This window comes from Colletotrichum godetiae (assembly GCF_030913485.1).
Source record: "Colletotrichum godetiae strain CBS 193.32 chromosome Unknown BDP55scaffold_9, whole genome shotgun sequence".
NCBI classification, from domain to species: Eukaryota; Fungi; Ascomycota; class Sordariomycetes; order Glomerellales; family Glomerellaceae; genus Colletotrichum; species Colletotrichum godetiae.
In genome coordinates, this window is record NW_026851257.1 from 828,533 (window position 1) to 841,168 (window position 12,636).

Consider the following 12,636-nt stretch of genomic DNA (forward strand, 5'->3'; position numbering starts at 1 on the left):
AGTCGTAAGGATGTAACCCTGCAGTGGAACCTGCTTGAACGGTGCCAGAAACGGTTGGCCGGCTCAGTGTCGTATGTTGGCGCAATACGGCCGCCCGCCGGGGAGATGCCGGATGGGCGCTCGGCGCTACGGCGACTAATGCTTTGCCGCAATCCTACACAATCTTAGACGTCTCGGGCTCGGAAACTTGCCATGATTTAACAGTGACCAGAGTTCCAACGAAGTCTTTCGCTTTTGCAGAATCACTCGTGTTGCGTTACTCATTATATTGTCTCTCAAAATGGCTGCGAAATACGACTTCATCATTGTGGGTGGCGGCGTCGCCGGCTTAGTAGTTGCCACTCGTCTGTCTGAGATCCCAGATGTCCAGGTCCTGGTGCTCGAAGCGGGCGAAGACCAAACGGCAGACCCTCGAGTCAATATTCCCGCACTGGGTCCCAGTCTTGTCAAAACGCCCTCTGACTGGCAGTTCCGAACGGTACCCCAAGTGAGTGTTTCTGAGACCAGCTGCTGCTTTCTTGGGAGTCCGCTTTACTGATAGTGAATCGCTTGCAGGATGGACTAGGTGGTCGTGAGATTGCTGTGCCCCAAGGCCGTCTCCTTGGTGGCTCAGGTGCCCTCAATGGCCTCTCTTTTACCATCACCACACGGTCCAACGTCGAGGCGTGGGCCAGCTTGGGCAACCCCGGCTGGGATTGGCCTACGTTCAATGAAGCCTCCAAGAAGGCCTATTCCATCGCTACTGGTGAAGGTACAGGGCCACTGAAGCTGTCTCTGCCGGATAATGCGGAGTCTTTCTGGCCCAAGATCTGGCAAGACACTCTTCGCAGTCTGGGCTTCCCGGACACTTGCGATCCCTTGAGTGGGCAAGGAGTCGGCAGCAGTCTCACTCCGGACACTATAGACCCAGAGACAAAACAGAGAAGTTACGCCGGCAGCGCGTATCTACAGTCGGCAAAGTCTAGGTCCAACTTAACAGTCGTGACCGGAGCTCTGGTAGAGAAGATTGTCTTCAAGTCCGATGCTGGCGAGGTTGTTGCCGACGGTGTTCAATACACCAAGGATGGCGAGACAATAACAGCAACAGCACAGAAAGAGGTTGTGTTGACTGCTGGCACTCTCAATTCGCCACGAATCCTTGAGCTCTCCGGCGTTGGTAACGGAGAGCTTCTTGGTAAACTCGGCATTGAAGTCGTTCTGGATAACCCGCACGTCGGCGAGAACCTGCAGAACCACGTTATGGTCGGCGCAAGCTTTGAGGCCCTTCCAGAACTCGACACCATAGATGGCATTATTCGCCAGGAGCCAGCTGCTGTCGGAGCTGCGATGGAGGCGTATGGTAAGGGCACTGGGCCGTTCTCAAGAAGCGGCACTGTAGCAACTGCACAGCTTCCTTTGCCCGCTGGCGAGGATGTGACCCAGCTTCTTGACAACTTGAGCGGGCCCAAAACGAGTGCGACGCCAGAGTTCACCAAGGCCCTCGAGGCATACGTGCGGTCCGTCTTGACGTCGTCCTCGGAACCCTCGGGGTACTACCTGTCGTTGCCTGGATTCGCATTGTTCAGCGGAGACGGAACTATGGCAGCGCCGCCGCCTGGCGAAGAGAAGTACTTCACGATAGCGCTGCTCCTCGCTCATCCACTGTCGCGAGGGTCAAGCCACATCACTTCTGCATCCCTTGATTCGCCCGCAGTCGCCATCGACCCAGCGTACCTATCGCACCCATTCGACGTCGAGGTCCTGGCCAGACATATTCAGCTCCTGGAGAAGATCGCCACAAGCGAGCCGCTCCGAAGTCAGCTGAAGCCGAGCGGAAAGCGCAGTCCCGCCAACGCTCTGACAGATCTCGAGGAAGCCAAAGAGTTCGTACGTAAGACGGCAGTTGGCGCTCATCATTTCACGGGCACTTGCTCCATGATGCCTCGGGAGCTTGGCGGAGTGGTAGATGAAAAGCTGCGGGTGCATGGGATCCGTGGCTTGCGGGTGGCTGATGCTTCCATTGTGCCCATTACAGTGCGTGCTAACCCTCAGGCGACAGTCTATGGCATCGCCGAGCGGGCTGCCGATTTGATCAAGGCGAGTCTGTAGGCGCCATTTTGTAAGAAGAGATTAATAGCTTCGGGGCCGTATGTCTAAGTAGGAAGTATCCATAGCAATGAATGAGATGAAACCAGGGATCATAACGTTAAGAGCGCAGCAATTGAGTTTGGATGCAAGGATACCGGCTATCTCGAAAGACCATATTTGGCAATGAGACTTTGTTTTGCAGGAACATCATCCATAGTGTCAAGTGCCATCGTAGTTGCATTAAGGTTGCAGTTTGTTTGGGGGGAAAGAATGTCACTGCCCTTTGATGGGCGGTTTGTGGCGGATGTATGTGCCAAACGGCCAGCTGGTTGGCGGATGCTTCCCTGGACGCGTCCCAATCGCGCTTTTAATGGACGAAGTATCGATACTCCTCCGGCACTACAGGGACCACACAAATTATTGTACCTAGCCAGATAGCTACACGTGACGGCGAGCTCACCTCGCGTCCTCCACCCGGCCGCGTCGCTAACAATTTCGCGTCAAAATCGCCTTCACCTTTCCTAATTGCCTACGCCCACACCGGTCTTTCTGCGCAAACATCACTCCGACGGCACAACTCAAAAATCGCCCTACGTATGTTCTGACCTCGAGTTCGACGCCCGCCAGCTCTTCAGCTCTTCAGCTCTTCCCAATTGCATGCCTCACCCGATCGCCCACCATGGCTGAACAGGCAAAGGGCTTGTTCGCAGAATGTACCTTCGCCTTCGTACCGAGTGCCCACCTAGCTCCCAAAGAAATCAGCGAGTACGCTGGCATCGTGGAGGGTCGTGGCGGAACGGTTCTCGACCCAAGACGCGATGGCTCCCTCAGGCTCGAAGCCGTTTCCCACATCATCTCCAACACCATCGACTTTCCCCAATTCACCGAAACCCAAGCCTTCATGATCCCAGTCGTCAATACCGACTGGATCAAGGCGTCAGTCAAGAAGAACAAACAGGCGCAGGTCCGGCCTTACTCTCCCGATCCCCGCATGTTCTTTTCCAAGGTCATCCTCACAACTGCTGGTCTGCCTGAAATCGACAAGGAGACAATTATCGGTGCTACGCTGGCCATGGGTGGCATGGAAGGCGCCGACGTCACACGACAGACCACACATATCTGCGCTCTGACTACGGAAGATCCAAAGTGTGTCATCGCCAAAGAGAAAGGCCTCAATTGCAAGATGGTTCTACCTCACTGGTAAGTCTGGAGCGTCCTGGTGCTTCGAGCCACTTCTCACCCATACCCTAGGTTCGAAGACTGCTTCAGGCTTGGCAAACGTATACCTGAAGCTCCTTATCTGCTCCCCGATCCCGAAATCCTTCGCCGTGAAGAGAACCAAAGCGAGGTGCAAATTCCCACATATGACCAGCTCAACGGAGCAACCTCAACAAGCCCCAACTACCTCAGTGATGGCCCACGAAAACCAGCCACGATATTCCGGGACAAGGAAGTCATGCTTTCAAAGGACCTCAGCATTACCCCACGATCGCTGGAAGTTGTCAAGCAACTCATCAACAATGGTGGTGGTAAGGTAGTCGACGATGTTGACGATTGCGACTACTTTATTTGCCAGTATCGTGACGGTGAACAGTACGTCAAGGCTGCGCAGTCAGGAAAGGACATCGGCAATCTCTCATGGCTTTACCACCTCATAACGCACAATGAATGGACATCACCGCTTCGCCGTCTACTCCACTACCCAGTTCCCAAGAACGGCATCCCTGGCTTTGAAGGTCTCAAGATCTGTCTCTCCAACTACGGCGGTGACGCTCGCATTTACCTTGAAAATCTGATCAAGGCGACTGGTGCCACATACACCAAGACGATGAAGGCCGAGAACACACACCTTATCACTGCAAGGAGCAGCAGTGAGAAATACGAGGCGGCCAAGGACTGGAACATCGAGACAGTCAACCACCTGTGGATCGAAGAGAGCTACGCCAAGTGTGAGATGCAGAGGGTTACGGTCCCCAAGTATTCTCACTTTCCAGTGCGCACGAATCTGGGCGAGGTGATTGGTCAAACCTTCTTCGACGAGTATTGCTTGCGAGAAACCTACTACCCCGGTGGTGAAGAGGGGCTGTCGCCTCAAGCGACGAGGAAGCGCAAGATTCTCGAGGCTGCACAGGAGAACTCATACTTGCATGGGCCCGCCGAGGGGGTTGTGATAGGCAGGCAAGAGGACAAGAGCGAAAAGACCATCGATGATAGCTTCATGACGCCTATACGCCCTAAGAAGGGCAGCCGCGGAAAGGAGAATGATACGCCCTCGGAAATGTCGACCGGAGGCCGAAGCGCCAAAAGCAAGGCTCTGACCAACCTACAGCGCATTGCTCCCGATATTGCGTTGTACGAGAAAGAGAAGAAGCGCAGCAAGGATAAGCAAGGGCCATGGGGCGGTAAACGTGCCGCCGATCAAATTGACAGGGAAAGAGGCCGCACATCGAGCCCAGCACAGGCAATGGATGTGGATGAGGAGGATGAAGATTCAAGGCCTTCCAAGAAGCGGAAATCATTACGTCCAGACGTGGAGATGAGGATTGTGCTTACGGGTTTCACGAGATGGGTTAACGCCAAGTCCAAGGAGGACACAGAGAGGGTAAGTCGCTTGAGTTCCTTTGAATTGGCCGAACTAACAGGTCGCAGCGAAAACTTCGCGACATGGGTATTCTTATCGTACAAGATGACAAGCCTTGTGACTATCTCGCCGCTCCCCACATGGTACGGACAGTCAAGTTCCTCAAAACTTTGGCTAAGGGGCCTACCGTCCTATCGTCCAACTTCATCGATGAGGCTCTTGAAAAAGGCGAGGCCCCCGACCCGGACGAGTTCCTCCTCAACGACGAGGAAAACGAAGCCAAATTTGGTGTCAAGCTCGAGACCGCAGTCTCGCGTGCGAGGGCGAATCTTGGCAAGCTATTGTGGACAGTCCCCGTGTACTGTACGAACAACATCTGCAACGGACCCGAAAGCTACAAAGCCATCGCCGAGGCCAACGGAGCCATGTTCAAGCTGTACCGCGCACGCAGCGGCACAACCATCAAGCCAACGACGGAAGAGGAGGACGGAGGCGCGCCACCAGAGCCCGTCTATCTCCTAAGCTCTAACAGCGCCGACGAGCGGTCCCTCTGGCCCAAGTTTGAGGAGATGGCGCGCAAGGGCCATATGGAACCGCGCATCGTCGCAGCTGACTGGCTGTTGGATGTCGCCATGAAGCAGCAAGTCTCCTTTGATGAGAAGTACCTTGCCCGGAACTTTTTCCAGAAGAGCCTATGACCGCCGTTCGGCTTAGCTTGGTGACTAATTGGTAGGCTTTGGATTGTACATTGTATATACGCGCTGGCATGGAGTTGTATGCTTTCGGGTCAAGGCCTTGGGACTTTGTGTTTGTTTACGACCGGCTCGAGGAATAATGTGTCAACGTGGTATGTCTAGTTAGAGATTCGCAAAAGAGGGAGACCATTATCTCGTCGTTTTTATCATCAAGAAGAGGTAGAAGATAGAGCGAGATCAAAAGAACTTTACACCCTGCGAGTCCTCTTGTCCGAAGATCTGGGCCTTGCCGCGCTTCACCAGGATTTGTAGCGCTTTGGACAGGAGGTCCGGGTCGAGGCCGTGGAGTTCTGTACACACATGGAATCATTCTTAGCTCACGGCTCCAATCTTCACATTGCGGGGTTGAAAGAATTCTCAAGAGAGAGGAGAGGTTGTTTTGCCCACCTGTGCCCCTGGTGCTCTCCCCCTCTGTAAGCTCATACAGCGTCAGCACGACGCCCTTTTGCGCCGTCTCGTCGATCCAGCCCTCAATCACAGCGGCCCACTCGTCGGGGGTACGCCAGTAGACCCAGAAGACGTCGGTGCTAGCCGGCAATGCTTCGGCGCGACCGTCCTTGCGCATGAACTCGAGGACCTCGCGCGCGTCGGCCAGGCTGAGGCGCTTATTGAGCGTCTTGTTGTGGAAGAGCTCCTCGGGCGCGGCGGCGGCGGAGGATGTCGCGGTCGCGGGGGAGAAGGTTGTAGGTTCGTTGGCGAGGGAGGACTCGTTGTGGTTTGGGAGGGCGTGCGGTAGGGCGGAGGAGGAGGAGGCGGAGGGGATCGCGGTGCCGAGGGAGAGCTTGAAGAGGCGGTGGTGGCGGCAGTAGGAGAGGATTAGGTCGGACCATTTGACGAGTTGGGCGTGGTGGGTTGTTAGGTTTGTTTGGCGGGTGAAGAAGGGGGGAAAGGAGTATTCCCGGGGGAAGGGGAAGGGGGAGGCTGTTGTTGCTGCCATTTGCGTGGTTGTGGTTAATTGTGGTGATGGGAGATGTTGGAGCTTTGCTGTCGCGAGCTGGGAAGAAGCGTCACTGCAGTGTGGTGGAGAGAGAGAGAGAGAGCACCGAGGGGTTCTCCATGGTGGGGTAGGGATTTGCGGTCGGTGGAGACGCCGGGATGGTCAGAGCTCGCCGCTGCGGGGGCCGTTGGAGTGGGGCCTGAGCAGTTCTCCGGCTTCTTGGTTCGGGATGAGGTGGTTCGCCCACAATACAATCTCTCTTGATGGCTATATGAATACTTGATGGGAATTTGTAGTTCTTGGATTTGGAACGAACTGTATGCCACCCTAGATCGGGAGCTCAATCATCTATGCAGAAAACCTTGGCAGCCCTGATGTAAGTCGTCCAGCCAGTTCTTGGCCAAGGCCCAACGCATCATAACTCATAGCTGCTTGTCTTGTACTTGAACTGCTGGAATCTGCGCTTTGTGGGATCTACTGGAGATCATTTACTGCTGTTTTTATCGGGATCATCAGTGGTATCTTCCCGCCAACTGCGTGATCTACCCGACCCTATTGCAAGGCTCAAAGAGCCCTTGGCTTTCACTTTGTCATGGCCTTGATCCTCATCGTCAGAGTGCGAGATTTCGAGACTCATGCGCATGTTACGAAGTAAGAGTGATCTGTTTAATGAAATTATTCCCAGGCGCCGCGTTATTGGTGTTTAGACCCAAGGGCTTGCTCCACCATTGGTCAACAGGGTGTAAGTGCTTCTGGCATGACAAGATCGGAATCTGTTGTAGGGACATTAGGCAGGTCATGAGCAGTACCAATGAGAGACAAGATTTTTCGATGCGTCACTGATATCCCGCAGGTTATTCAGTGCGAGAGCAGTACTTGACCCACGACTTGAATATCTGCGCGCGGGTCATCAAGTCTATCAATAGAAATCACCTACTAGGCAGTATTCTTACTCCATGCGGTTTTTGTAGCCAACTCCCAGCCCGTTCTACCACACCTAGTCAATTCCTGTTGACATAACCCTGAGATATCACTCTCCTCCATTTATGCCTCCATGCCTGCTCGTCGTACACCTCACACTCTGTGAGGCTCCACGATACACCATCAACCGGGCATACAGGTACCCTTCTCATCCACAACCCCCTCTTCCCGGCGCCATAACTCAAAGCCCAGAGTATGCCATGCTCCATCCCATATGAACGATTCCAAAACAAATCCAGATGTGCTACGGCACACATAGCCGCGGTAGCCTAGCGGGTGAGCAAAAAAGACTGGCATGAAATCACGACTGAGGTTTCGTAGGCATTCGCAACCTCGTAAGCTCGAATCGCTGAGCTTTTGCCAGTTTTGCAGTTCTTTTTCGAGCGGTAGATCGTTTTATGCTGGTTATTTGTGGTGAAATGGCACTCTCTGCTGGTTTTGATTGTGTTTACTATTGCTCAGTGTTGATTTTTACGGTTCCGTCTTCTTTTATTCTGATCGGACATCACTCTTTTCTACTGGACAACAATATTATTGAAATAGCGGCTGTACAGGATGCATCAAAGTCTCAGTGGTCTCATATACAGCATACCGAACCCTTGATCGATGACAAGAAACGCTGACGAGTAGTAGGATATAAGTAAGAAGCTTGGGCAAATCGTCACCCCGCCCCTTCAAACCCACGAAGTACGCAGTGATGAGTAAGAACCTACCTCGAGAGGATGAACGAGCTACTTATCTCGTCATCTACATCACAGCAACATTCCAAACGTTCAACGGTACCTGGATGACTCTGTGCGCAAGATTTCGTTCGTGTGGAGCTCAAGAGGAAAGACAATTGTGAAATTAAAAGACAATTCGCGCAATCAACGTCGTCGTCGAGGAAGCGGTTGATGCTGAAGAACATGCCTCACAGAAACACAAATTGCTAAAATAGGTGCGTTCCCAGTTGTCATTGAGAATTGTTTAGTACGTTGTGTAAGGTCAAACCGAGGCCTCTAAATCTTTGCATTTCCAGCAGAGCGTACTCGGCCCTCGTCATAACAGCTAGCTTCATTAGTCAGACGGCCAGTTCACCGGCCAGGGTGAGCTCCCACACAAAAGAGTAAACCTACGACTCATCAGTCTCGTACAAGATGCTTCATGGTTTGCTCAGCGCAAGTATAAACGTCTGACCTTTGAGGTCATCCACGCACTGCTCGATTGGTCCCGGAATCACCGGGAATACATCTAACGTGTAGATTGGATCAGGCGAGAACCGCACATCTCACATCGCTACTACTACAATCTCGCCAAGCATTCATTCGCATTCTCTTCTACCATTCTTTGAAACATCTGTATCCTCTACCATAGAGAATCAGCTCGCAAACCCAACTCTGGAAGTGATATCAATCGGGATGAAAAGACAGGTTCAGCTTCTGAGCTAATGTAAGTTGTGCTAACCTCAAGGAGTAAAACTTCATTAGAGCAGACCAACGAAACCCGGCACACAGACCCACGGTCCTTGCATCGTTACCCGCCTACATCTCGAAAACTCTGGCCAGTCTTTCATGGAGGCACCTGAGCTAGGTTGCTAGACTCATCCATCTTTCCTCCTTCACAACAGAACTAAATGAACAAGAAGTTATTACAAGCAAATGGCTTACTGCCAGTACAGAACGCTCTGTTCCGTCACAACCAACCTGGAAGTCTACAATGTTAGTAGTCACAAGCCAGCGTCGGTAAGACTCCGCCCACCACCCTCACCTCGGTGAAGGACCGTCAATCTCTCGACCCCAGACCCCAGCAGCCCCATTAACCCATCACCCAAAAATGGAGAATTTCGGTGCTCAAACCCCGAACAGACCCGAGAGCCCCATGGCTCCATCAAACGCACCTCGGAATTTTCACCCGCGAAGCCAGCGGCGCAAAAAAAGTTTCGCGAAGACAAACGACCGACATCCTTCAACAGACATTCGTGATTCGCCTGTATTATTCGCTACACACATTGTAATCGTATGCAGGCAGCACATCCTTTCGATTCCCGAGCCCCCTCAAGCTCGATCTACGACTTACAGAGACCCAGTCTAACTCTTCATTACTCCCCCCTGAATCCCCCTAATGCTCTCACGCGTCCTTAAACCTCCCCAATCACTCCCCAGGATTTCCCCCTTTCTGGGTCCCGTCGTCTCCGGTGCCAGCCCGGGTTTGACTTTGAAGTCGAGCTCGAAGCCATGGAGACAATGGACAACCCATAGGCGTGGCATACATGACCGCCGGGCAAGTGAGAGCGTCGATGAGGTTAGTGAGAATGACAAGACCAAGACATACACGTGCAAAACGGCTGCTCCCAGTCGCATGCCGCCGCAGCAGCGGGAGCTTCGCGCGACGCCCAAACCCCTCAATTCTTCCTCCAATCAGCGCCCCACGCCCGCTTCTGACATCATGCCGAGCGCCGGCGCGAAGCTGAAGCTGGGGCCGCCGCAGCACATGTCCGTCCGAAATTTGTCGTCGCAGCGGCGGAGGTCCACACAGACGACAAAGACGACCCTGGGAAATAATGCCACGGCACACACGGTTGAGACTAATTCCAACGGCGGCGGTGTTCGTGCGGCTGGAGTAGACGCAGCTTTGGCAGACGTAAGAGCTTCAAGAGATGAACAGCCCTGTAATACCTCGTCTCAGTCAAAGTCTCAGTCTCAGTCTCCCGCCGTCCTTGATACTACCACCACCACCACCACCACCATCGACCAGCCTCCTCGAGGGACGGCATATTTAGCTAGACAGTCAGTCATCATCCACACACAAGAGCCACAACCTATACCTGTACACACACATATCCTCACTGCCCATCGCCTCGTGCTCCATTGCGAAATTCACGATCCCGACTTGTTCCCGTCTTCCCCCCCGTCCCGCCCCGCCACCCACGCCGGCTCTTACGGCCCCCTTTGCTATTCGCGTTCCCGCAGAAACAATTCCCGTACAACCCCAGGGGCGTTGTCGGCTTTGCTTCTTCTCTCCGCGTGATACCCCCCGGTGCTCCCCCCGACCCTCCCCGTTCTCCATTGAAGTCCCCAGAGCCCCAGCTTGCTTAGTCTTTAGCTTCTTCTGCTTCTCTTTCCTCGGCCCCTCCTTCGTTTCCGTCCTCTTTTCCCTCAAGATATCCCTAGTATTTCCTCTCTCCCTCCCTCTCTCTCTGTTTCACTCTTGCCCCTCTCTCCTCTTCTTGACTTACCAACAACCTACCACTACAGCAGCACCGCCAACAACACAATGGCCGAGACAAGAGAATCCAAACGCCCGCGCGTGGCCGCAGACCCGGCCGAACACCTCCCAGCCGGCATCACCGAGACCCAAGAAGAACTCAAGGAGCACTGGTTCGTAGGCAGCATAGACCAAGGCACGACCTCGACGCGCTTCCTCATCTTCAACGGCCTCGGCGACCCCGTGGCAAGCCACCAGATCGAGTTTGAGAACCACTACCCGCACTCGGGCTGGCACGAGCACGACCCCCTCGAGCTCCTCTCCTCGGTCGAAGAATGCGTTGAAAAGGCGATGGCCCAGTTCGCCGAACAGGGCTACTCCGCCGCCAACATCCGCGGCGTCGGCATCACCAACCAGCGCGAGACCACCGTCCTCTGGGACGTTCGTACCGGTGAACCCCTCCACCATGCCGTCGTCTGGCCCGACACCCGCACCACCTCCCTCGTCCGCGAACTCCGTGCCCGCCCCGGCGCCGACGCCCTCCAGGACATCTGCGGCCTGCCCCTGTCCACCTACCCTTCCTCCGTCAAGCTCCGCTGGCTGCTCGACAACGTCCCCTCCATCCGCGAGGCCTACGACGCGGGCCACCTCGCCTTCGGCACCGTCGACTCCTGGCTCATCTACCGCCTCAACGGCGGCGCAGACAAGGGCGATGCAGCGATCCACGTCACCGACTCGACAAACGCCAGCCGAACAATGTTCATGAACCTCCGCACCCTCAAATACGACGACACCCTCCTCTCCTTCTTCGGCATCGACCGCACCAAGATCCACCTCCCCAAGATTGTCCCCTCCTCCGACCCGACCGCCTTCGGCTCCTTTGCTCGCGGTGTCCTCAAGGGTGTGCCCATCGCAGGCTGCCTGGGCGACCAATCCTCCGCCCTCGTCGGTCAGTGCGGCTTCTCCCCGGGCCAGGCGAAGAACACTTACGGCACGGGCTGCTTCCTGTTGTACAACGTCGGCGAGGAGCCCGTCATATCCAAGTCGGGCCTCCTGGCCACCGTCGCGTACGATTTCGGCAAAGGCAGGAAGCCCGTGTACGCCCTCGAGGGCAGCATCGCGGTCGCGGGCTCGGGCGTCAAGTTCCTCGTCAAGAACCTGTCTTTCGTCGAGGACTCGTCTCGCATCTCGGAGCTGGCCGAGACGGTTCCGGATAACGGCGGCGTCGTCTTCGTAACAGCATTTAGCGGCCTCTTTGCGCCGTACTGGATCGACGACGCCAAGGGAACTCTGTGTAAGTCATCATCTCTCGGTCAAACTCACTCACCTCACATGACTAACATGCCAAAAACAGTCGGCATCACAGCCCACACCCAAAAAGGCCACATCGCCCGCGCGACCCTCGAAGCGACATGCTACCAGACAAAAGCCATCCTCGACGCCATGGCCAAGGACTCGGGCCACGCCCTCGAGAATCTCGCCGTCGACGGCGGCCTCTCCAACTCGGACCTCTGCATGCAGTCCCAGGCAGACATCAGCGGCATCCGCGTCGACCGCCCCGCCATGCGCGAGACGACGGCCCTCGGCGCCGCCATCGCCGCCGGCCTCGCGTTGGGCGTCTGGGACGAGCTCGAGGACCTCAAGCACGTCAACCAGACGGGGCGCAAGATCTTTACGCCCGCGCTCGACAAGGAGACGAGTCAAAAGATGTTCAAGAAGTGGGAGCAGGCTGTTGAGATGTCGAGGGGATGGGTGCGTGATAATGCGGAATAGAAGTGTAGCAACATGTGATTTTGGAGGGGGTTTTATTTTGGAGTAAATGGTATACAGAAAAGATAAAGAAGCCTATTTTTGGATGGTGGTTTGATATTGGGAAAGGTGTTTTCGTTTAGACAGGATACCTATCAAGTCAGTTTCTTGCCTTGCTTGATGCACCCACTCTCCCGCCCACACAGGGAAGGCGCAAATGTGATCCGTCATCTATCCCTCCACCCCTCCTTCCCCCCACACCACATCATGAGATACTCGCATGACATGCGCATGAGCAACACGATAGATTGTCACTATCACGGAGCACTTTCGGAGCATCAAATTCACAGGTATCATCTTTATTGTCATCTGTCTCACAGATG

At 54.7% G+C, this 12,636-nt stretch overlaps 4 protein-coding genes across 4 annotated transcripts; 3 read left to right on the top strand and 1 right to left on the bottom strand.

Moving 5' to 3' along the window:
* Positions 1-280: 280 nt before the first annotated feature.
* BDP55DRAFT_546407 (GMC oxidoreductase) lies at positions 281-2,088 on the top strand (the record flags this gene model as incomplete). Its single annotated transcript, XM_060568652.1, has 2 exons — positions 281-487; positions 556-2,088. 2 exons carry the CDS (start codon positions 281-283, stop codon positions 2,086-2,088), a joined length of 1,740 nt encoding a protein of 579 aa, XP_060432922.1.
* Positions 2,089-2,553: 465 nt separating this feature from the next.
* BDP55DRAFT_433089 (BRCA1 C terminus domain-containing protein) lies at positions 2,554-5,404 on the top strand. The gene is made up of 3 exons (XM_060567539.1): positions 2,554-3,267; positions 3,319-4,669; positions 4,717-5,404. The coding sequence occupies exons 1-3, from the start codon at positions 2,747-2,749 to the stop codon at positions 5,344-5,346; spliced, it is 2,502 nt and encodes an 833-aa protein (XP_060432923.1). The 5' UTR covers positions 2,554-2,746; the 3' UTR covers positions 5,347-5,404.
* Positions 5,405-5,580: 176 nt separating this feature from the next.
* Positions 5,581-6,340, bottom strand: BDP55DRAFT_726030 (ESCRT-II complex subunit; the record flags this gene model as incomplete). The annotated part of the gene is made up of 2 exons (XM_060579081.1): positions 5,581-5,693; positions 5,791-6,340. 2 exons carry the CDS (start codon positions 6,338-6,340, stop codon positions 5,581-5,583), a joined length of 663 nt encoding a protein of 220 aa, XP_060432924.1.
* A 4,233-nt stretch (positions 6,341-10,573) lies between these two features.
* On the top strand, positions 10,574-12,277 carry BDP55DRAFT_691933 (glycerol kinase; the record flags this gene model as incomplete). The annotated part of the gene is made up of 2 exons (XM_060577044.1): positions 10,574-11,798; positions 11,859-12,277. The coding sequence occupies 2 exons, from the start codon at positions 10,574-10,576 to the stop codon at positions 12,275-12,277; spliced, it is 1,644 nt and encodes a 547-aa protein (XP_060432925.1).
* Between the last annotated feature and the right edge of the window lie 359 nt (positions 12,278-12,636).